We start from the raw sequence: 26,411 nt of genomic DNA, 5'->3' as shown, positions 1-26,411 counted from the left end.
TTTCTATGTTTATTTTTTCTATACAGCTAAGCAGGGGCACCAATTCACGCAAATGTAGGGCAAAGATCTCTTTTTAATGAAGGAGCACAAGAAGTATTATTCAAAATCTTGTGGGGACATTTTCTATTTCAGTGCCAATACAAAAACAAAGGGGTTTTGTAAAATCTAGGAGTGGAACAAAAACCTAGGGGGCAAATATCCTTCCCCCTCCTCTCTTCCCAATTTGATCACCTGCAGTTAAGGATTAAGGAAGCCTTCTTACATGTTGGGCTCAACTGAATCTCAAAATTATTTCGTTAACTAGTTTCGCTTTCGCTATATCTTCTGCGCAAAAATGATGAATAATAATTTATCATTTAATAACTCAATTCTATTTCTTATTTTTTTTTTCAATAAACTATTGAGCAAACGAATTTGATTAATAATTCTATCACTGCTTTATCTGTAGCTCGCCAAGGCTCGCCATACTGCTAACCAATCCTCTGATTTTACCCCCTCCCCTATCCCCTCTGAAATTTCTTTTTCTGGGGAAGAGAAACCCCCCCCCCCCCCAATTTATGAAGCGTTTTGTAAAGTTCTTTTTGTTATACGTGTTTTATATAATCTTGAAGATGAAATTTTGTCAAAAATTGATTTTTACCTTAAAGAACGCAAATAGGTTATTCTTGGGAATAGGTTTTTGCTAAATATGGAGATAGGAAATTAGTATAAATCACTAAGCCTATTTGAAAAAGAAATGATTCTAATTAGAATGTAGATAATTATTATTTCATATTTTTCATTTTTCTTATTCCCAGCACTATTTATTTAACGATATTATTTATTTTTGCTGTTTCGAAATTGCTATTTGCTGGTATCGACTTTCAGCCGTGTTTCCCCTATGTTTAAAATCTTGTGTTGTCAGATGTCTAATGGGATTACAACATCTAGTAAAAGTTGTTTTTACAGAAATTGGTTTTTCCTGTAGAATCGGAATGTATCCCTTCCAATCCTTATTAAGTAAGAAAGCTGGCAAGTTTGATTCCACTAATTAAAGAAATATTAATGGGTGAAGTTTCAGTGATTGCAACAGAGCCAGATTAACATCTTTTGCGGCCCTTTGGCGTTTCTCCGGCCCCATTAGATAACGCGTATTTTATCAAAGTATTGGACTTAACACAGACTTCTCTTGACATATTGAATTATACTGAAGATTATTCAAGGCGGGGGTTGCAAGTTTCCTGAAATGGGGTTTAGGGCATTATCGATTCCGATGGTGTAATTTTCGTTTTCGACGCCATTTTTAAGGGGGTTTCGTTTATTTTTCAAAATTGAGACTAATCAAAATTATAGTTTCCACTCCTGAATCAGCTAAAAATAGCAGTTTTTTTCTCACTAGACAGTTTTTTCTGCGCTTTTTTAATTTTTATCTACTAAGAATCGTGGTTCATTCTTTACTATTTAGTGTTAATTTTACCTCATTTCTTATAAAAAATATTGTATTGAACAATGATTGGGTACCCCTTTATTCCAGTCTATGCTAGCCAGTCGGGCGATATGATCTTATATGATGCCGTGCAACAGTGCCAAATTTAATTGTTAATTGCTTCCTAAATGGCAAGAGGGCCGACCAGGGTCATATCCAGGGTTTTTTTGGGGGGGGGGGGCAAAAGGATTTTTCTAAAAAAAAAATAATAATAAGAGCGCATGAACAATTCGTTTGTATTCATTTTTTTTATGTTTTTAGGAGTTGGACAAACATTTCGGGGAGAGAGGGGTCGAACTCCCTAACCCCCGTGGATAAGGCCCTGCGGATGAGTTGTCTATTAAAAACTTTTCGAGCCCAACAGTTTAATTCCAAATAACTAAATTTCTTTGGCAAAATGTATTATTCCTTATAACCTTTTCCCTAGAGCTACACTCCTTGGCGAAATATTGAGTGAACTTTACACCATCCAAAAATGTTTTATGTTTTGATAAAACACTGTTTCCAAGGTTTTCCTGCTTGCTCGAAATTACGGGAGGACCAAACTTTCCCTTTTATCCCTCCATTCAAAAGAACAAAATTTAATTACATGTATTCTTTCTTCTTTTTATATTGAGGCATTGGATATTGATAGTGGAGAAATTAATTTTTATGATAGTATATTTTTCATTTACGTTTTCTATCATTCAGGCATTTAGTGCTAATAATGGAGAAATAGTTGGATTGCTTAAGGCCAGGCTAAGTTTCTTTATTTATACTGATTTTATATTCATGTGTACTTTTACTCTTTTTTATTTTTTTTAAATAATAAAAAAAAATGCTTAATATGTATTTAATAAATAAAGTTTATTAAATAATAATAAATAAATAAAAAGTTTAAAATTTAATAAATAAAGGTTATTTGTTTTTACTTTGTTTCAGATTCAGGCATTGGATGTAGACAGTGAAGAAAACAGTTTGATTAGCTATTCCATCGTTGATTCACAGGACACTGATCTTTTCACCATTGATTCGCAGACCGGTGATATAATTTTAGCGAAATCCTTAGAAGGGAAAGGTATTTTAATTTATTTCTTGATTTTGGGCAATGAAAAGATAGAAAATAAAGGATTAGTCGTCGTAACTAAAAACGGCTTTGAAGTTTACATTTAAGTGATAATGCTTTTTATCAGGGCAAAGATTCATCCAGATGTCTGAAACTCTCTAAAAAGGAAGTTTTTCGGTACATACTTTCACAGTTGCTTTGAGGGTGGCTTCTTCACATTAATATTAGAGGGGGGGGGGATTCTCCTTGTTCATTGTTTTTGCAAATCTGGGCAGAGACAAATGCTTTTTTGCTACACAAATTCTTGAGGGTAAAAATTACAGGCTTCAAATTTTTCTTTTTTCATTTTGGTATGATTCTGTTCTTATCAGCAATGTTCTTTTATTAATTTTAAATAATATCTTGAATCTATTCTCAGTCTTACAAGATACATTCTCAGTTGGGAGGGGTGGGGATATTATATCTTGTCTAACTGAGTATGCTATTTCAGTGGATAGCTCGAACTTAACTCAATGCTTTTCAGTTATCGTTACTTGATTATCTCCTTTTCTTCTCTCTGAACTTTGCATTATCGTTAAGCTTACTGGGAAAAGTGGTGCAAGTTTTGAAACCATTGATTTAGATTTATTCGTTGTTCTCAAAAATCTTAGTTTAAGAGGCCCAGTGGCCAACATCAGTGGTATCAGTTAGGGGAGGGGGCAGGGCAAGATCGTATCCAATATTTTTTGTTCGGGAGAGGGGGGGGGTTGCAAAAGAATTTTTTTTGGGGGGGGGGGGCTTACAAAAAGCTTTTAAAACGAATCAAAGATATTTTCATGTTCAGTTTTGTTTGATATTTCACGTTTTTACGAGTCAGACAAACATTTCAGGGGGAGTTCAAACCCCGTACCCTCCCCTGGATACGGCCTTGAAGCAGGGTTTATGCTCCCTAGATCCCTCCCCCCCCTAGATTTTGAAAATGCATTTTTGTTAATATTTCCATTCAAAAAAGCCCTTTTTAGCACTACTGGAAAAATGGGCAAAAAGTCAAATATTGCGCCCCCCTCTCTCTCTCTCTCTCTCCTAGATTTTGAAAAACCATTTTTGTAACTACCACCACTACCCTTTGAAATTTCGTCAATTGACGCCACTGGCCATCAGAAAAGATGTGACAAGAAAAGCAACAGTAGCGATGAACAAGTGACCAAAAAACCTAAAATTGTAAAAACAAAAAGAAGTAAAACGCTTTTTAAAGTAAAGTAAATACATTATATGAAGCAAAAACTATATATATCAAAACTATATATCAAATTACATATATATATATATATATATATATATATATATATATATATATATATATATATATATATATATATATATATATAAATATTTCAATATATTTGAAAGGGAGTGGGTCAGTTTTAGGGACTAACATATTTTGCCGCAACGTAACGTATTTTAATGTATTTGTGTTTAATAGCAAATTGTAAACTTTTTATTGATTATTATTATTCTCGATATATTTTAATTTTGCATCTTAATAATGATGCATTTTAATATGCATCAAATATGAATTTAATATGAATTTTAATTGCATTTTAATAATGATGCATTTTAATTTTTACGTTTATGTTTTGTGTTATACAGATGGATTTGGTGGCTGGGTGTTGGTCTGTGCTGGTCAGGTTCCTATGATTTCGAAGATGTTGCGGTTGGGCTTCTTGCGTCGCATGGTCCTAAAGTTATCAGTGGATCATAGGCTACTGATTATTTTAAGATTTACTTGATATTTTTTTGTCCTTTCTTTCTGTTTCCCTGGCTATGGAGCCTTTCGAGGGGAGGGGAATCTTTTTTGGTGTATTTTCTGATAGTTTATTGTTGAAAAAATCAACTCTGAACTCTGATATTTTATGTTTTTCTCATGCAACACTGTAATTATTATTTTAATTTTAATATAATTCCTCCTTCCCTCCTCTTAGTGGTGTCAACATCTTCAAATGTCAAAAACTAATAACAATATTTATCCACTCTTACTCCTCAAAACAAACAAATTTAAAATCTTTACCATATCAACTAATCTATAAATATATGGTATTAAAATGAAATTCTTGCGCTTTTTAAAATCAATAAATTGAGATATTACTGCCAATATTTCTTTTTGTGAGCTTCTAAGTACTACACAATAATGCAAGCTATGTGTGGTTTTTGGAATATTTTGTCGTTTTTATTACTCTTATGCAGCTTCCCTTTTGCTTTGTTTTTCTTATTAAGTTTTCTTAAGTTTCTTAAGCTCTTCTTGTTTCTTAGTTTACTATGCATTCTTTGTATTACTTTATGGAACTTAATAAACTATCTATTTATCTCATGGAAATTTATTTTACTCCTATGAATATCTTTATTATTTTAAACATCTCCAATTTTAACTTATCTTTTAAATACTTTCTTCTTGATAGTTCCAGATTGGTTCTTTTGCCTTTCTAGAACAAAAGTATTAATGAACGCTCTAAAGCAATTTCTTCTAAAAGTACTAAATCATTATTTAATTATTTTCATTGCTGCTAGTGTAATTATATCTTTTATATTATGCTTTTAGCACGTCCCTTAAAAGTTACCTTAGTGTTTGCAAAATGATGTAGACATGTATTCTCAATGGGTTTCAAAAGAGATGTAAAAAAAGTAGTTCATATTAGAAATTAAATATTTTCTAATTTTATATTATTCCAAAATTAAATATTATCTCATGGAAATTTAAACTGCTTTAGAGCGTTCATTAATACTTTTGTCCTACAAAGGCAAAAGAACCAATCTGGAACTATCAAGAAGAAAGTATTTAAAAGATAAGTTAAAATTGGAGATATTTAAAAGAATAAAGATATTCATAGGAGTAAAATAAGTTTCCATGAGATAAATGAGACAATATATTTTTATCATTCCTTGGATAACGGTCGAGGAATATGGATTGTCTTACATATAAACTCTCTATATAGAATGAAAATAAACCACATATAAAATAAAATATTAAATATTTAATTTTGGAAAATATTTTAAAATTTTTAATTGTAAAAGTCTAAATTTTTATCTAAATTTTTATTGTAAAAGTTTCCATTGGTATGAACAAAACGTCGACTTTTGTTCTCGTATTCTCGTAAGAACGTCAAATTTTCTAAACGTAATTCTCGTAATAACGTCAATTTAATTCTCGTAAGAACGTCAAATTTTCTAAACGTAATTGTCAGTCATTGCAACAAAATAAACGTAAGATTTTATTTGGATTCACAAAGAGGATAACGGCAATCAAATCAACAATAAAAGAAATAACAAGTATTCTTTTCTTCTACTCTTCTTTTTTTTTCTTCCTTTTCGTTTCTTTCTTTTGTTCTCTCTTTTGTTTCACTCTTTCTGTATCATTTGAAGTTTTATTCTTCTTGTTTTTTATTCTTATCTTGTTCTTATTCTGTTTTGTTTCTTCTGATCTTCTTTTTTCTTCTTTCTTTTCTTTCCCATCTCTGTTTCTTCTCTATTTACTCATATCTAGAAAAAACGATTAAAGAAAGCGCTCAAGTAGTTTCTCCTAAAGTTGCAAAATCCTTATTTGATTATTTTCATTTATAGTGTTATCAATGGGTATCGAAACATATAAAAATGTATTTCATGCTAAAGGTTTATCCTAAAATTTGACTGTGAAAGTTTTCATTATTATGTCATTTATCGAATTCTCTTAAAAACACAAAATTTTCCAAACGCAACTGTCAATCATGACAGCAAAGGGAATGCAGGATTCTCTATTGATCCAAAACAAAACTTAATTCAATTAGAACAAAAGAAAAATAAATATTTTTTTTACTAATATTTCTCTTCGGTCTTTCTTTTTTACTTGTTTCTTTTTCAATTTTGTATTTTCTTGTTTTTTTACTCTTTTTTTCTTTTTCGTTCTCTCTTGTTGCTTCTTCTTGTCATCTTTTCTTCTTCTCTAATTTTTGTCTTTTTATTTTATTTTCTATTTATTCTCTCTTTTCTTATTTCTTTTCTATTTCTATTTCTTTTTAACCCTATATACAACAAAGTGATTAATGAACACTCTCCAGTAGTCTCTCCTCAAAGTACAAAATCATTATTTAATTATTTTTATTGCTGCTACTGTAGTTATATCCTTTATATAATTATCCTTTATATATATCCTTTATATATATTATTATCCTTTATATATATCCTTTATATTATTCATTTAGCACGTCCTTTAAAAGTTACCTGAGTGTCTGCAAAGTGATGTAGAGACGTGTTATCAATGGGTTTCAAAACAAATATAAAAAGGTATTTCATACCAAAAGGTATTGGGTATTTCCTACCAAAGGTTCATCCTAAAACTTTACTGAAGAAGTTTACTTGATTATTAAAAAAAACGTCATTTTTCGAATTCTCTTAAAATCGTTAAATTTTCTAAACTTGATTAACCATCATGACAGCAAAAGAAACATAAGATTTTTTCAGCTTTTCTTCTTTGTTTCAATTTCTTTTTCTTTTTCCTTTATTATTCTTCTTTTTGACTGACTTCCTCTCTTTTTTTCATTTTCTTTGTTCTCTTTTCTTTTTCTTTCTATTTGTTTTTACCAATACGTCTCTCTTCAGCACGAAATAAATAAAGAACCCAAGACCTCTGGTCATTACAAATAATAAGTTATATTTTAATTAATTAAACTATATTAATTATATAGTTTAATTAAACAAAAATTGAGAATCTCACACAAATTCCTTTTGATCAATTTTGGTCCCTAAGCTATCCATCATTTTTGGAAGTCGCCCATGCACGATCAGTCGTATTTGTATTTTTCTTTTAATTAATGAATGGTTTATTTCAAAACAAATGCTCACGAGCTCATATTGCGAAATTCTTATTCTCGTCAAAGAAATATAACACGGCCAATAAGCATATAGAATATTGTCATACTGTACACACATCAGTCTAATATTCAGAGAATTAGGAATTTTTAAGAATAATATATTGTAAATAATGAATAACACAAAAAAGACTCATTATATAAAAATATTGTTCATTAACAGAAGAACGTAAAAATCATAAGATTTTTAGGGCTAGACAGAGTCGTATCCAGGATTTTCGTTCTGGGAGGGGGCTAAAAAAACTACAAAACGCTACGAAATTTTGTTTGCATGTATTTTTGTTACTTTCGTATGAGTTGGTCAAAAATTTAGGGGGGGGGGAGGAGGGGATTCAAGCCGGGGACACCTCCCTGGATACAGCCCTGGGGCTAAGGGTAGGCTTTGAATTTGAGTTTTTTTTGTGATTTTCACCACTTAAAACTATTTTACAAGGTAGTAATAACGTCAGAGCGTTATGTTGAAACGTTACTTCGGAAACCTTTCAGTGACGACTGAAAACTAAGTGCAATTTCTAAAGCTGTTACCGTTTTGTTACTGCTTTTATATTAATTTCTGCTACTATTCAGCTGTTACAGTTGACACTGTTGCAGCTGCTACTTTAAGTTAGAGCTGCTGCAGTAGTCTCTGATCCTGATTCAAGAATGTTGACTTTATAAATCTGCAACTCGGACCACTTTTAGAATTTTACCCGTATTTTATTTCGAGTCAGCATATAAATTTTTAGGACGATGGCTATGCCTGCGATTTTTATGTGTTAGTGCCTTATCTTTTATCATGAAAAGAACTGCCACTGATTGACATGACCATGTAAGGCGTTTGACAATAAAATAATTTGAGTTGATTTGAGATCATTTGATTTTGGGTCTGATCCAGAAGCTGATTACCATTAGTTATTATTATCTGTTATTACTTTCATCCTAAAATGACTAACAACTACAATTTCAACCCTTTATATGATCATAAAAATCATATGATTATATGATCATATGATTATATGATCATAAAAAGGAGGCTAACACTTTAGTCCGTAGTGCATTTATAATACCTTTTTTTTTTTTTTTTTTTTTTTTTTGTGTTTTGAATGTAAAAAGTATCAAGTAATTAATTATCATAAATGAGAATTATCTCCTGAAACGCACATCTCGTGTTTTAAAATCTACTAAATCCTTAAATGGTGAATCTTTTAAAAGTTATATCGACCGATCTTTTTTTTTTACCTCAACCTCAACATTAATTTCCAAAAATATGTGCGTTTAAAATAGCCAGAATGGCAACTGTTTTGCTTCTGAAATCTTCGCCCTTTTTTTCTTTTTGTTTTTGTTGGGTAGTGTAAGAACTATTTATTATTGCCTTAAACAACCCTACCTTAAACTTCACGCGATTAACACCCCTGCAAGTCAGTCTTTTTCGAAAATACAAATGTGTCACTTAAGACCATTGGGCAAGGGAGGGTACTAACCCGATACTATCCTTGATTATACCTATGGAAAAAGATAACATACGGGATTCTATGACGAAAATGTTGTCATATTCATTATACTGTCGTATAATGAATATACTTTCGTATACTTTCTCTTCTGAGCTGAAATTTTAACTGAGTTTATTATTCCCTTAACACTGCATTCGAGTTTTAATGCTTATTAAGAAAAAGAAATATCATATCTATTATTGATATAGGAGTAAATGACAATGTAAGTTGAAATCTCCAAAAGCCGAGAGGTTGGTATTCCCATAATAATGTTGCTTCAAATAAAGAGGGCGTTAAAAAATCATGGTCTCGGGGAGAGGTTTGGTAGAAACAAAGCGGTAAGCTCGCTTTAACGCTTGTTAGGTGTTATTTTATTGTTATGTGTTATTTTATCTGTAGAGATAATACGCTTTTGATGTTTTTAGATTTTTTTTAGATTTTTTTTTTAGTGCTAACAATGAATTTTCGAAAAATAACTATAAATAAAATCGTTTTACTGACCACCAAAAAGCATTGCTTACAATCAAATGCATACCAGTTTTTTTTTCGGGGGGGGGGGGGGCTTACAGAAAGTTTTTAAAATACGTACAAACAATGTCTTTATATTAGTTTTTGTTAAATTTTTAGGCGTTGGACAAAGATTTCGGGGATGGTTGGTGCAAACCTGGCACCCCCCCCCCCCCTTTCCTGGATACGGCCTTGCTTGCAAGGGTGTGCTTCTATCAAGATAAAAATAAGAACGACAAATATACGGTATAAGGCGCTAGGAGGTGAAACTGTGTACCAATAAATAAAACATGAGTAAACACTCAATAACACTACGATCCAAAATGCAAATGAACAAATTTTTGATGCATTTTTTAGTTTTTTGTACCCCCCCCCCCCCCCCGTCCCCCGAAAATAAATTACGCTCCCCGAACCAAAATTCTGGATACGACCCTGTTTAAACTACAAAGGACCCTAAAAATGAAATCGGATTGTGTAAATTTATTAAGTACAAGTCTAAAGAACTATATATATTTTCAAAAGCTATGAAAAATTGGAAATTCAATGATCCAAAATAGTAATTAAAAGCCAGTTAATACAATTGAAACTCAATAAATAGAAAAAAATATAGTTTTTCCAAAAATTATAAATTTTATTCCTATTCGAGTTCAATCTGTTTCGAAGGTATACTTTCCGTGCAGTTTAAATTAATTAACTTGTAATTCTCTGACACTAGGGCTAAGCTTATTCCCATTCTTAGCCCTAATAGTGTAAAAAATATTGTTAGTTCTCAAATTTCAGTGCAATGCTTCATATTGATGGTTCAAAACCAAATGTCATTAAAAAATGGAATAGGTCTATTTCAAGAAATTTTATTTGCCAGGTTAGTCTTTACTCTACCTTAATCTTCATTCTTTTTCATATTAGCCTCATCTATTCATTTATTTCAGAAAATGAAGTATATCAGTTCTTTGTGCGTGCGGAAGACAAAGGAGACGACCCCTTAAGTTCGGACGTTCCCGTTACTGTTATCATAATGGGAGTAGGAGACAAGCCTCCCAAATTGGTGTCTCTTAATGCAAGATATTTTGTTTTGGAGTCTTCCCCTATTGGTGAGACAGTGACTTAAAATAATTCAGCTATTTTTAATAATCCTTAGGATGGTTGCACCTCAGATTTCTCTCAAGCATATATATATATTTTTTTTTTTTTTTTTTTTTATATATATATATATATATATATATATATATATATATATATATATATATATATATATTATATATATATATATATATATATATATATATATATATATATATATATATTATTTATATGTAATTCTTGGGATGGTTACACGTGAGATCTCTCAAGCACATACGCATGGGTTTATATCAAGGGGAACAGGGCTAAATGCAAGGGGGGGGGGGTTGTGAAAATTGTTGAAAAGCAGAAATGTAGTAACTAACTTAATAAAATTGTTTTTAAATGTGGTCAACATACAAAGCAGATTCCATAACTGACATAGGGACAAGGTGATCATACTACTTGATTGCTTTTTGTATGCTATTTAAATATAACTAAATTAATAATAATTAAATAATAAATTCTGTAATAGAAGGGAGGCTACGATCAAACCGAGAAGATAACGGGTTTGATATAGCAAACGTCACTTCGCTGTTGTACAGTCTTTTCGGCTACATAAAAAGGGCACTAGAACTTTTACATGACTGCCTTGATGTAGCGAAGAAATATATGGGGCCATCAGGTGGGGAAGGGGGTTTATATGCGAATGGGATGATTAGTAAATTTGGAAAGAGTATACCAAAAGAATCGTGTAGTGTTTTCAGCTTGTCCCCATGTCTGTTATGGATTCTTGGATGTATTGCCCGAAAAATTGAACATACTATCATATGAAAGCGAACATATCATATCATACGAAAATGAACATACTATCATATGAAATATATCATATCATCCGAAAATGAAGATACTATCATATGAAATATATCATACGAAAATGATCATATACCGTATGAACGACATGACCTTACCTGTTCCGCCTAATAGTTAGGTAATTGGATGGCTGAGTGTTTGGTTAGGCCCAAAGAAACATCTGTTTGTGCGGAATTTGGAGAATCCTAGTTTGCTTTATGGTTTTCTGTTATCTGCAACGAATGTCCAAAATAATATTCATTCCTAGTGAAAAATATATTTTGTTCAAAACATTTATTTTCTAATGTCATCTCGATGGATCGAGCAGGTCGATCTTTATTGACATATTTATCTCGAAATATTTTTAGATGATCATATTGCTCTATAAAAATCGACGTAAATCAGTTCATAACTCACGGTTATATTTTTTGTAAGCCTAAATTAGGAATGGCTAAATTCATTTTTGTTCTATTACATTTAGGCTGCCATATATAATTTATTTAGTTCATTCATGGGAGATTTGCTTTTATAAAGTTCAGACTTCTGATCAGACACTAAGGCAACGTTTTTCCAAGTACTGTATATTGAAGTTCTAAAGAACCTCGTGTGGCTTTGCAGTTGCAGAGACCTAGGCCCGTCCGGTCAAAGTCAAAATTTACTTAAAGTCAAAATTTAGTTAAAATTTAGTGATAAAGACTTGAAAGCCTAATCAGATGAAAGCCGAGACAGATTGTCTCTGTGTTAGGCAAAGCTGGCCCAACTTTTTCAGAGTCGCAAAAAATGATTATTTTCACTTCTTTACGATAGTCTATCATCACAAGGTAGATAGACATACAGTTGGGCTAATTCAGATAAGGCTAAGGCTAATAACGCTTCTTGTTATGGACGTATATACGGTGGTGGGGGGTCTTGCTCCTCTGGAAAACGTGCTAACCCCCTCCCCTTCTTTACAGAAAAATCCTTAAATACAAATGCAAAGCTAATTTTGACTGAAGACAGTACATCCACCCCTCTTTTACCCTTTACCCTTATCTCCCCTTCGTCTACTTGCAAACCTGGAAAAAAAAAATTACTAGCTACGCCCATACTTTTGGCTTATATCTTTACTTATTTTTTTTTTTTTTTACTGCTTTTACCTATAATAAAGGTTAAAATCTTTGAATCTCTTTTTCAACCTCCTTTCCAATTTCAACCTCTTTCCAATCTCATATCTTTGCATTTCTTGAATGCCCACTGCCGTGGACATCGCTTATCTTTTTACAATTTGTCTAGGAAAATGTTATACTTATTTAACATAAGGCTACTGTATTTTATACACCCCATATATTTTGATTTTATTGGAAGGGAAAAAGGCTCTCCCCCCCATGCAAGGCCGTATTTGCGATTTTTTTGTGTGGGGGGTACAAAAGAATTGTTTGTTTTCCATTTTTGTTACGTTTTTACGAATTGGACAAAATTTTGAAAGGGATTTCATTCCCCCTACCTCCTGGATACGGCCTTGCTCTCAAGTATGTGCCTTTGCCTTTTAGGGAAAACTCAAAAGGTGAAAATATACATTCGTTGAGAGGCCGCCCTAGATTTGTGTAAATTTTATGAAGTAACTATAAAAAAAAGAACTGCTAAACTTAATAAAAAGAAGGGGAACGTATGGGAGAAAAATAAGCATGAGAGGCCGCCCTAGATTTGTGTAAATTTTATGAAGTAACTATAAAAAAAAGAACTGCTAAACTTAATAAAAAGAAGGGGAACGTATGGGAGAAAAATAAGCATTCTTTATAGGTTCGATATTTTCTCTCCAGTTTATTGCGTAATTTCATGTTCATCTAGCGAAGTCTTAATGAAAACATACTTTCTATTCCATCGCTTTCGCTGTCTAAACCATTACTAAACCAATCCTTCAGCTGCCTTTCTAAAATCTCATATTCCTATTTAGAATTCATGCCATAGCTAAATAGAAAAAGAAACACTTCCCTTGCTTTCTTTTTTCTGCAAACAAAAAATCCCTTACAAGTTGCTCAATTTTAAAAGCTCAACTTCCGGAGGATTATTTCTATTTTTGGAAGACATCTGTATTCAACAAAAATATTGTCAATATTATTGTCAATAGGGATCGAATATAATATTTGCAAAATTTTATCAGTTCAGTAGGATTATACTTTCTTTAATAAACAGATTTTAATACAGATCTTTAACAAAATTTATTTATAGATTATTAATATGCTGTCTTTAATATAATTTCAATCTTTTTTAAATGAAGGAAGTATTGGTGCGTATTTAACATCAAACATAAGTTTTGATTTTAATATTGACAAGATGAAGCCCAGTTTTAATTTACACCTTGTACAACAATACAAATAAAAACAAGGATTGGTACCTCCAGAAGTGTTATCAAATTAATCAAATAATTGTTATCAAAACGAATTAATCGAATAATTGTTATCAAAACTATTAAAAATATAAGTATTCTCGGAACCGAGAATAAAATCAGAGGAGGAATCTGGCGAGGACATTGCTTAACATCCGGTAAAGTAATCACTTGGAACCGATCTCAGTTTCTCAGTTGGAATCCCCCCTCCCCTCTTCCTTTGTAATGATTTCTCGTAATAATATGCGTGTGTTCTATCACCTTGTTTATGAGGTGAAGTTTTTGTCAAAAACCGTTTATTTGCTTTTAGGGTTATGTTTTGGTTACTTACAAAAAGGATCCAGAAATAGTAACTTCCTTTCAAACACCTTTCTATGATGTTTTGTGTTCCACTAGCGGTGACTGGAAAAATGAAAAAGAGATTTTCTTTGTTGCAGAAGTTGGAGGAGTTTGATCCTCCTTAATAGGGTTTTCTGCTATTCTGCTTCCAATGGTGTAATTTCCATTTTGATATGGCGCCATTTTGTTGGGATTCAAATTCTTTCTGGAAAATTCCATGTATTTGTTTTCGAAATAAACTTTTACCATTATCGAAAATAAATATATTGAAATAATAGTTAGCATTCTTGAATAAGCTTCAGCTGACATAATAAGCTTCAACTGAAGTTGAAGCTTCAACTGAAGCTTCAACCGAAGTTGAATAAGCTTCAACTGACAATTCTTCCTCATTTTACAGGGTTTTTTTTTCATTTTTTTGACGTGTATTAAATTCTTGGATACTGTGGCCTAGGGCTCAAAAAAAAAGCTTATGCTTTCATGTTCATATCGGCATCTGTTTATCGATATAGACAGCAAAGGTCTAAAAATAAAAAGTATTTAAAATAATATATTATAATAATTAGCCAAACTAAAATTCGAAGAATAATCTTTCATGTGTTATAAAAAAAATCAATTTATCTCTGAAGGATTTTATTTTTGCTCAAAAGTTAAAATTTCATCTTCTTCCTTATAAGTTTTGGATTAATTTTACTGCAGGCAAGGGAAATATTATTTTTCCTTATTGAAAATCCATTTTAGGGTCTTCGAGATTTCTTAGCCCTAATGTCAATATGGCTACAGAATTAGAGTTTTTGCTCTTAACAAAAAAAAAAAAACAGTCTTTGCTCAGATTGTTTCATATGTGCTGAGATCCCTCACTATCTTCGGAAGAAATCATTGGTGTGCTTTGTTTTTGTTTCTCAGAGATGAGACGATAACAATTGTCTTCCCTCTTAAAACTTACTCACCAGCAACCTCCGTTCAAAAACAAACTTACATATGCATTGAATTCTCCGCAAGTCACCCTTTTTTTAAATTGATTTTGCGGTTGTCAAAATAATGGAAAATTCAGTGCGTATATACAACTCAGGGTATATACTTGCACATCCGTGGGGGGTTGGTGGTGGTAAGTTAATTTCCGACGCAAATGAATTTTATATTTTGATTCATGATGAAATTCTGATTATAAAGTTATTTCTATTTCTTTGCTATCTCCTTGGCGAGTTAATCAGAAAACTTATCCTTTATGCTGTATATTCTAGCGGTTTTACTGTCTTCGATATTATTTAACGATTTTTTCTGCTACTTCTCCAGAATCTAGAATTTGTGTCGTGGTAAAATTGGACAACTTTTTCTGAAGAATGACAGTAGCCTGTAATCCCTTCCAGGCTCTCTAATTGCTGGGGCTTAACGTCTGAAAAAAAATTCTGATCTGATTAGGGTCTGACACTTGAGAGATTTGGGGACAAATTTCTTTCGCAACCTTGAAAACAGTGTTGCCTATTCAACGTAAAACAGCCAAATTTTGACTCGGTATGGGAAAGTTTCGGGGCAAAACTCTGTCAGTTAAATAGGGTCCAGATATGTTCTTTAAATATATGAAACAGTATTAACTATTTTTTGGCCAAAATCCCTGTAATTTTAAGGCGACATTGCCAAGTTTGCGACCAAATACTTGACTTTCTACATCTAAATTTATTAATGTAGGCGCTTATTAAACTGATCATTCATCGTCTTTCTAAAATCTTATATTCCTCTATAGAAGTTACATCTTATATGTAACTATCGTAGTCACTCTTATATGAGAGAAAGAGACATTTACTGAACCCTCCCCCTCCCAAAAAACATCAGTTTAACTGCCACTTTAGAGAAGATTCCCCCCCCCCCCCCAAGAATGAGAGTACTTTTCCTAAAGCAACATAGCCAAGCTTACAACCAAAAATTTGATTCTCTACTTTCTAAAATCTATTCCCACAGAGGCTGATCAAACCAATTATTAATTGTGCTTCTAAAATATTATATTATATTCCTCTATAGAAATTACATCGTTGCTCTATTAGAGAGAGAGAGAGAGATTTATTAGAGCACCCCCCCTCCCAAAAAAAAAGAGAAAAATACAAAATTAGTTACACAGCCACTCTTGAGAAGAAACAATTTTTATTTTCAATGTATGACAGTACTTTTGCTTCCAGGCTGTCTTATTACAAGTGCAAGACTTCTAGAAGAAATTTCTAGTCCAGTTCAGTTCAGTATCGTATCAACGACTGGCTACAAACGTTCCATAAAACGGGAGATTGAAGTCGATCCCGACTCGGGAAAAGAGGAGATGTTTTCCATTAATGAGAAGGGAGAGATTACTCTTTTACGATCACTTGACACGGAAAAGCAGGTGGGTCTATACGGGGAAACATTTCTTCCCTAATCAATTTACTAGAATAAAAATTGACTTTGAGAGCAAGGAGCGAATATTGTTTGCCTAGAAACGAATATTGCCTCATGAGAATGAGATTTAATAGAGAGTGCTCTAAAACGGGACGATGCTTGGAACTCAGTCCGTGGTGTGTACACCTTTTCTTCCATTTCCCCGTAAGTAAGTAAGTAACTAAGATTATTCACCAATAAATACACATTTGAAATACACTACTCGTATTACCCCTCGAACGGCTCCGTGGCCATGGATACAAGGGGGATACAACAACAACAAAACCAATATAAGTAGCAACTAAAAAAAAAAAAAAAAAAAAAAAAAAAAAAAAAAAAATAACTATACGTTGACAAAACAATAGATTTACTTAAGAAAATTATTTTTGGCTTATATAACGATAATGTGACTTATTAACCGTCAATTTAAGAAGTACTAGTTTATAAATGCACGCTCTAAAAGTTTCAAAAATTTATCAATTCTACATAAATAATTTTGCCATCTAATATCAAATCGAAGTAACATATTTTATGAAAGTTAGATACCTGTTATTTGCTTCAATGAGTATCAATGAATATCAAACGAATATAAAAATTAGCGATAAATGTACAATATATAAATATAAAAATAACAAAACATAAAAATAACAAATGCTTCAATATATTCTCCCCTGTAAGGCTTTATGGCCAGAAAAAACCAGGGAGAAACAAAACTAAAAAAAAATAAAACAAATACATACATCCAACATTTTTAAAATAATAAATCCACATCACCAAACCAAACAATATCCCCCCCCCCCATAAAAAATAAAATAAAAAAAAACAAATCGAAGCTAGGCAAAGGGAGTAATACATGAATCCAGCCGCACAAATAAATTACAGAACCAATCCAGAGACATCAACTCATTGGAGAACCAGGAAAAAAATTAATTATTTGCAAAAAAATCTCTAACACACTTTTTGAAGATGCCAAATGAGTGGCAGCTCCGTGCAGATTCCGGGGGAGTGTCCTAAATTAAATTACAAGCTACCAGAGGGTTAAAATCGGACTATATTAACGGAGTATAAGGTATTTTTAAATTATTGGAGGTGTGGAAATAATAAGTAGATTGCACAGAAATAAAAAATATATTATTACATAAGATACCAAGAAGCTGGCCATATAACCTCAAAAAATTATTGAAGCACAAGACAAAAAATAGAGAGATCTCAAGTCCAGAAAGGGTTTAAGTAGGGAACAGTTAGTATCCTGTTTAAGAATCCTTGCTTTATCGTATAGTTTTGAAAGCGGCTTCAGTGATGAGGGAAAAGTTGACATCCAGATAAAAGAACAGTATGAAACATTAGGCTGTAGAATAGGAGTCTAAGTATTGACCCTGGAAATTTGTGTATCAATTTTTTAAGGATCCCGAGGATTCTGGAGACTTTCATTTTAATCAGGTCAACATGAGGCTTGAAGGAGAGATTTTCATCAAGCAAGAAGCCTAGGAATCGAACGCAACGATCCTTGGACCTATTAAGGGAACCCCTCGATGTATGTATTTCATTTAAACCAGAACAAGCCCTTGACTCTTGAGAAAATAAGAAAAGATGACTTAACAACATTTAAGGCAAGATAATTAACCACTGAGTAATTCTTTCAAAAAGGGCAATCATGTTTGAACGGAGATCAAACATGTTCAAACGGAACATGTTCAAACGGAGATCAAACGGAGATTCCAGTCCTACCGGTTTGGCCAAGAGTACTGTCATCCGCAAAAGTATAAGTGTATCAGAGAAGGACAAACTCTTGTCACAATTTGTGACAGTTGCAGGTTTACAAATACGACAGCAAGTGGTAGGTTTAAGATTTTTAACCACATTTATAAGGTCATTAACATAAATTAAAAAGAGTATCGGCCAGATCCTTGTGGAACACCAAACTCTACTTCAGACGGGTTGGAAAAGAGAGGATCAACCGAGATAACTCAACCAGATAAATATGGTAGAAACCAAAGATGACTACTCTATCGTATACCAATACGGCATAGTTTCCAAAAAAGAATTTTTTGCGTTATTGAATGAATCAAATGCTTTTCGTACATCGAGAAAAAGAGCAGCAGGAGTAAAACCAGAGTCAAGAGACGTATGTATATAATTCAAAAGATTCACACATGCATGCTCAGTTGAGTGCTTTGTCCTAAAACTAAACTGGGAATCATGAAAAAAAATTTTAAATTAAGAAAATCAAGAAGTCGAGAAAGCATAGCTTTTTCAAAAATTTTAATAAACGCTGATAAGAGAGATACAGGACGATAACTAGCATGGTCATTCCGTGATCCACCTTTAAAAGTATAATAACACGAGCACGCTTTAAAGCACTTGGGAATGCACCCTTTTCAAAAGACATATTGACAAGTCTCGTAAGAGCAGAAACGATTACAGGAAGAATGAACTTGACAACCTTAGTAGAAATACGGTCTGGACCAGAAGATGAAGAACCCTTCAAATGATTAACAATTCTGGCTATTTCAGCTTCATAAATAGGCTCCAAAGCCGTTGATTTAATGCAAGGAGGTCCAAGATAAGACCTAAAATCATTTAGAGAAGAAGAAGGACTCACAGAAGAGGCTGCAGTTTTCCCGATATTAGCAAAGTAAGAAGTGAGGGCGTCTTGCACTTTCAGCTCACTCTCTACGACCATCAATCAAAACACTTGAAGGGACAGAAGGGGGTCGAGAAGATGGCCTGATAACAGATTTGATTACTTGCCATGTTTGTAAATGGTCTGAGGTATCACTCATCAATACAAGATTTTTCACCAAAGTCAACGATGGAAGAACATTATCAAGCAAAGAAGCAGTAGTATCAGTTATGCCAGTTGGAATACATACTGAAGGTAATATGCCACAATCAAGCAAAGCTAAGAAAAAATCCGAGGAAGAAGATTACCTCCGATCGCACAAATTAATATTGAAGTCACCCATAATGACAAGTTCACATGAATGTTGTTGAATTGCTTCCAAAACCTCATCAAGAATCTGAAGGAAAGAGGGAACAGACCCACTAGGAGACCGGTATATATTACCAACAATCAGGGGTTTAGTTTGTGTTTTAATCTCAATAAACATGTTTTCGAAAATCCCTTCTTCATTTCTTGACAGGTCATTCTTACAGTATACTGAAGATAATCCGAAACATAAACAGCAAGGCCACCTTTAGGCATTCTACTACGGTTCAAATACTCCATGTTATATCCATGGATATGCAATAGAGATTCAGTTTTCGAATTGAGGAAGGTCTCACAAAGACCGATAAAATCGGGGTGGTCACTACGTACTATTTGTTTTAACTCATCAACTGAAGAGCAAATACCTTGAACTTGTGCTGAAGCACAGAAAAACGACCACTTCGTTTGGAAACTTCATCTAGACTCGAAATATACTTACTAACAGCTGAAGAATGGGGATTTGATGTATATTCATTATGCTGACCTATTGAATTATCTATTAAATTAAGAACATCAATTTGATTATTTTTAAGCTGAAGTAGTCGTTCACTCAAGGAGAGGATGTCACCTGAGCTAAGGTCAGACAAATTCAAATTACCATCAAACTAGGATTCATCACGTACCACCCACCCGCCACAGCTTGGAATAGTCCCAAAAACAAAAAAGAAAAGCCGAAACAACTGAATCTGAAATAAGGAATAATGGAGAGAAAAAAGGAGAACAAAGTAAAAAGTAATATAATAGAGATAGGATAATTGAGAAAAAGTAAGCTACAAAAAAAAACTTTAAAAGATCATCAATCTCTCAGATACGTCTGATCGGAGCACTCTCAGCCTCCCGCACAAAAATAAGGTTTTGATCAGACCACATCCTGCGATTTCCAAACTTATCTCTTGAAGCGCTCAGAAGATCACGGTTACGTTTCGTAAGGTTCTCAGCTACAAATAAGCCTGAGTCACTAGCGCTTTAAACACATGGCGATTTATTTCTTTTTATCGAAACTAGACGAGAAAAGGGGCAACTTCATCTGGTCTTTGAGCATTATTTGATCCAGCTCTAAATCGCTGAACACTAACTATATCTGTGATCCTCTAATATTAGTTAGACCCATCTTGACAAACAATACGTGCTTCATGGTGTCCCCCACACTCTGCGAAGGAATCTGCTTCACGCCATTAAACAATTGGGAATTATATTATTTGACATATGTATAAACACCGTATTATTGGACTGCAATAGTGAAAAGCATCAATAAATTAAAACAAATAAAATATTAAAATTGGGCAATAAAGTAAAATTTAGAACACAATAGAGCTAGGACAATATTTTAAAGTCTTCTGCTTCCTTTCTTTTTACGCCTTCCTTTCTTGTTCCGCTTTCTTTCTTTTTAAAGCCTTGTTTCCTTTCTTTTAACTCCTTCTTTATTTTTACGCCTTATTTATTTTTAAAGCCTTCTGTTTCCTTTCTTTCTACGCCTTCCTTTCTTTTTACGCCTTCTTTCTTTTTAAGGCCTTGTTTTCTTTCTTTTAACGCCTTCTTCTTTATTTTTACGCCTTCTGTCTTCTTAAAGCCTTCTGTTTCCTTTCTTTTAACGCCTTCTTAATGAACACCTTCTTCTTTATTTTTACGCCTTCTTTCTTTTTAAAGTCTTCTGTTTCCTTTCTTTCTACGCCTTTCTTTCTTTTTCCCCTTTTTTTCTTTTTAAAGCTCTGTTTCCTTTCTTTTAACGCCTTCTTAAAGAACGCCTTCTTCTTTATTTTTACGCCTTCTTTCTTTTTAAAGCCTTCTATTTCCTTTCTTTTTTTTCAAAAACAAGAATATTCACCAAATCCAACAAAGGTGAAATTTAGGAGTTACATCTAGGTCCGTGACTCCCAACACGAGGTGCATACCCCGCCGGTGGGGCATGGGAATATTTGGTGGGTCATGGGCAGGACGTGCACCGTTTGGCGCACGTCCAAAATACCCCCATCCACGTCCACTACATTTTAGTTTTAATTTTGCAAAAAAGAAATTTTTCATACGAATGATGTCATGTTCATATACATTTAAAGAGCAAAAACAGATGCATGATAGTATTGAAATGACGTCATACATTTTATAAAAGGTGTTAAAAGACACTATTTCTCTTTGGTATAAAATATGCTTAGAAGAGGACCCGAAAAAAGTCACCAAGTTACTACCTTTTAAGCATCCTTCAGGTGAATAGCTGTAGAATATTGAAAAACAAAAATTAAATATCGCAACGGGGAATTTTAGCAACACCTAGGTGGGACATGGCCCACAATAGAATGGGAACCAATGCTCTAGGCAGTAACTTCGTCAAAAACGTTTCAAAACGTCAGGTTTCTCTACAATTTCTAGCATACTATCTTTTATTCTGTTTGCTCTTTTTTTTCCAATTTTTTAATTTTTTCTTGTGAAAAGTTTGAACTATTACGGGTTTCTTTTTCTTTCTCTAACGTCTTAAAACGGCTTCCTTTTAAAATTCTTTCATGTTAGTTATTTCTTTTAATTAGTAGTAATTATGAAAGTAAAAAGGCTGGTGCTTTCCCATTTGCCAAAAGCTCTCTAATAGTGTCATTACAGACTATTTGGCTTGAGATGTTTTTTACGGCTTCAGTTTCTTATACTAAATATTTTAAAAATGGAAGATCGAGGTTTAATGATTCTTTTTACAGAAAAAAATGTCTTGGTAATAATGTAAGATATAAAAATATTTTTGTGAAGTTTCAGCTTCTTTAATTTCTATCTTTGCAGCCGTCGAAAGATATACTATACGAGGCTAAATGGGATACAATATGAAATCATATGGGGTTGTACTCTTCACGGTCTTACTTCGCTTCCTGCACTTACCACTTGTCCCCGCGTGTCCTCTTACCACTTGTCCCATCATTCCCTGTAAGTTTCAGCTAGTTCCCAAAAGCTATTCCCAGGACATTGCAGATACGCCGTTTTGATAACCTGGCAGCACAAAGTATCTTTTGATTTACCTCGCTACTGAATCCGGAATAAATATATTTGGAAGGTTAATTATATTAGAACCATATTTTAGACTTTCGAGTTTCTTAAGTTTCTATTCATGCAGTTCTTGAAACTAAAGTTCTTCCCAAACATAAAAAAACAGTAGAACCTGCCATTACAAAAAAAAAGCAAAAATGAAGTTAGATGTCAGCAAAAAAGCAAAAAAAAAAAAAATTAAGTACAACTGTCAAGTTACATTCTTTTACAAAACTGAATTATTAATACAGCCAGAATCATCATGTAATTTGAAGGAGAATTTTATTCCCAAAAAGAGCCTTTTTCTATATAGAATAACTTGTGATTTATTGTATATTTTATTTAAGTAAAATAGAGAAAAATAAACATTTCTTTAAGGAGACTCCTTTTGTCCGAAAAAAAAATTGTATGGAAGTAAAAAGGAGCTTTCTACTTTCAAAAATTGAAGAGTCTGGGGACATTGTTCGATTTAATCCTAAAGTAGCCATCTGGGACACACGTTCTGTAGGCCGACAATCTTGTCCTACAAAAACCGGTTAAAACATCAAGCTTTCTAACACTGTTATTCCTTTAATGAAGTAAGTTATTCCGTTTCGACATTATACATCGATGATACTTTAATTATACTTTAAATGGGTTTTATCAGTAAGGGGGAATTTTATGCCGCTTGGGGGGAGAAGAAAGTATTTAGGAAGGGTTAAGGTACGGAGTGGTCTTTTCACTTGTCCGATGTGCAGGGAGTCCCAAGATTTAGAACATTTTATGTTTTATTGTGAAGAACTGAAGGTACTTAGAAGGGAAATTTTTGGGAGGGATGTCATTTTATGAGTGTGGGGAGGAGACATAGGAAAGATTTTCTATCGTAGTGTTATTTTCAAATGTGTTTGAACTTATTATGTTTTATGTGTTTTGTTGTATTTGTAATATCCATGGCCCATGGGGTTTTTGTGAGAAATATATCTATATCTATTGTATATCGACAACACGCAATGTTGCCGATATACAATATTTAGAAACGTAAGTGTTAAAAAAATTTGTTATTTAGGTTACTCGCAGACAGCAATATATTAAGGAAAACGCGTAAAATTAAGAACGTGGATTAGATTCAAACTTATGAGGAAGGATTTACTGAAATAAATACAAATAATTGAAAATAATGGGGGAATCGTAGAAACCTGGAGATGTTTGGAAAAAAATGTCATTCTCCAAAACGAAAATCTCCACAATGATTTTAGCTCTATTGCGTTCTAAATTTTACTTTATTGCCCAATTTTAATATTTTATTTGTTTTAATTTATTGATGCTTTTCGCTATAGCATTGTTTTCTTTTTCTATTCCTTTCTCTACTCTGAAGTCAATATTGGTATCATCTCTCTTTTGGCCATTCTACTGGATTTTGTCCCTTTTGGCCTATACATATTCTTTAATCTTAACTATATATTTAAAGGGGAGCAAATTGAATTTGTTGGGCTAACTATTAATAAACATGAAACAATAATTAAAAGAATAGTAATTATTACTTTTTATCTTTAAAAATTAAAGTAAAAATGAATACTAAAGAGCCCCTTATAAGGTTAAATACCTGGCAACTGATCAAGAAATATAACAGCTAAATACGATAACATGTATAGTAACAGCGAGGAAAATTATATTCCTAGAACAATTAGAATGTGGCAATGGTACAAAAAAGAATAAAGAGAGAGAGAGAGAGAGAGAGAGAGAGAGAGAGAGAGAGAGAGAGAGAGAGAGAGAGAGAGAGAGAGAGAGAGAGAGAGAGAGAGAGAGAGAGAGAGAGAGAGAGAGAGAGAGAGAGAGAGAGAGAGAGAGAGAGAGAGAGCTTTCAATATCGATCTCACACAAAAAGGGCAAGTTGCCAACATTTTGATAGGAAATTGTCTCATCAAGAATAATAAAATGCCAATAAACGAGGTATTAAAAAAAAACAGAATAATTAACTCTTATATTAAGAAGGAACTCCTAAATTTCTCGGTCTTACCTTTCCGGTGGAATTTTTGTCTGTCATTTTTTAATAATCCAACTTTCTCTTCTTCCAGTGGTACCACAATCTTTAAAATACGAAATTTTTCGTATTTACGGGAATGTTTTTCCCGCCATTCAGGCGGGAAAAACATTCAGTCAATAAACCCATTCAGAGAAAAAAAAAAACACGATCCCAAAAAATATGATGCAAAATTAATAACACCCATATAAACCAGGTTAAAGCAAACAAAGAAATCTTATTGTGAAGTGTGTTTTTTTCTGCATATCATTTGAATATAAAATACGAATAGCATTGATATTATGGAGTGACAGTGTGGTCTTTATGTGAGTGGTATCTCCAATCATCTAGCAAAAACATTCAGCCAATTACCACACAAAGACAAAAAATTATGGTTCCAAAAATTATCCTTCAAAAATAATGACACCCCATATGAAGCAGGCTAAAGCAGACAAAAAAACACCTTATTATTGAAGATTTTAAGCCTACTGATCCTGGGGGGGGGTTAAGATATACCATAGAATTGTAAAAATATAAAAGAAAAGGAATTTAATGTCAGATGTAAGAAAACCCTGGGGGGAAGGGCAGCTTCTTCTCCTGCTCATGACTAGAACCGCCACTGCATCCAGCATTTCCACTTCATAAAAGGAATATTAAGCAATGATCTAAAGCCATAACTCACAAAATGATGCTAATAGTCCAGTTGTCATCCATGGATTAATGGGAACTTTCTAAGATAAATGCGAGGGATGCGCCTATATATTGGCTTATGAGGCTACAGAAATCCAAAAAGTTTCTAACTGTTGTGTTTCAACATAATTTGAATGTTTGTTTTTTATGACGACATATCTCTTAACTAGTGGGTAAACTAAAGCGCGGAAAAGCTGAAAAGCCTATAGAAAGTCAGTTCAGCCTATATATTAGTCTATAAGGCCATAGAAACCCAAGACGTTTCTGATAGTCGTGATTGAGGTTTGAGACAAAGATATGGGACGGAATATCTTTAAACTAGTGGGTATTCTAAAGCATAAAAAGGTGGGAAGCTTTTTATGGCTAAATTTGGTTATATAATCCCTTGGGATCCAACATGGAAAATATGAACTCCGCGAGGATCCCTTGATTATTTAGAAGACTATGGATCGTCTTTTCTTTCAAAAAGTTATGTTTCGATGTTCCTTTACAAAATAATAGGATTTACTCACGAAAACGGCTCAAACTTTAAGGAATCTTATCCCCGATTTCAAGCTGATCTAACACTATTATCGGGTAATAAAACTGAAAGGCATTAGGGAACAATCTCGGAGATTTGAAGTTATGTTAATTCAGGCGTAGTGTTGTCATAGACACATAATTATTGGAGTGGTAGCTATCCTAGAACGAGGGACGAACTTGTTACTTCGCTTCTTGGTAACCAAATTGATAGCAAGGAAAGAATGTGAAGATGAAGGGGGAAAGGGACAGACGGAAAGACAATGCTGTTACAAAGGATATTAATTTGTGTCATTACGCGTTACCTCCTCTCTTTAGCTGTTAGGTTTTTGGAAAGTGCTCCCCCACATGTCTGTGCAAAATTTGAGGTAGTGCGGTCATTTACGTATCCAGAAATTCAAGTGGGGAGAGAAGTAAACAAAAATAATGTACATATTGTTTGAAAACCATCTGCAAATACAAAGAAATCATAAAAGCTGTAATGTTGGTGGTGGGAAGGGACATAAAGCCCCGTTCCCCTGTCTGCCAGCCTCGGTGGGAAAATCGTGGGATTTGTGCATAACGACCTCCCCAAAACGAAAAATAGAAGGAAAACATTTACCCCACCTCCAAAACAAGAAAAATCGAACGAAAATATTTAGTTTTTAAGCGTGTAATATGCAGTTCAAGGCCTATTCTCAGTTGGAACAACTCCCTCCCTCCCTAGAAATGTTTAGATCCCTTCAAAATAGAAATCTGATTTTCCAACTTATCGCTGGTAATGATTACGATTTGGTGGATGGGCGGATATTTATGTCTGATGATCATGTAATTGAAGATTTTTTTTTCTGCGCTCA

General features: G+C 33.1%; 1 protein-coding gene across 2 annotated transcripts in view; it reads left to right on the top strand.

Annotated features, from left to right (window-relative positions):
• Positions 1–26,411, top strand: part of kug (FAT atypical cadherin kugelei) — a 413,066-nt gene that overhangs the window by 311,469 nt on the left and 75,186 nt on the right. For both annotated transcript variants that reach the window (XM_089099328.1, XM_089099327.1), the window contains 3 exons: positions 2,387–2,522; positions 10,293–10,454; positions 16,150–16,346. In XM_089099328.1, the coding sequence (XP_088955454.1) occupies positions 2,387–2,522; positions 10,293–10,454; positions 16,150–16,346 (495 nt within the window). The remainder of the gene's footprint in view (positions 1–2,386; positions 2,523–10,292; positions 10,455–16,149; positions 16,347–26,411) is intronic.

The sequence above is a fragment of the Artemia sp. Qi Xiang Cuo genome, chromosome 13 (assembly GCF_049724085.1).
Source record: "Artemia sp. Qi Xiang Cuo chromosome 13, ASM4972408v1, whole genome shotgun sequence".
Lineage (NCBI taxonomy): Eukaryota > Metazoa > Arthropoda > Branchiopoda > Anostraca > Artemiidae > Artemia > Artemia sp. Qi Xiang Cuo.
Note: the sequence above shows the minus strand (reverse complement) of the source record. Positions and strands in the feature narration are given on the sequence as shown.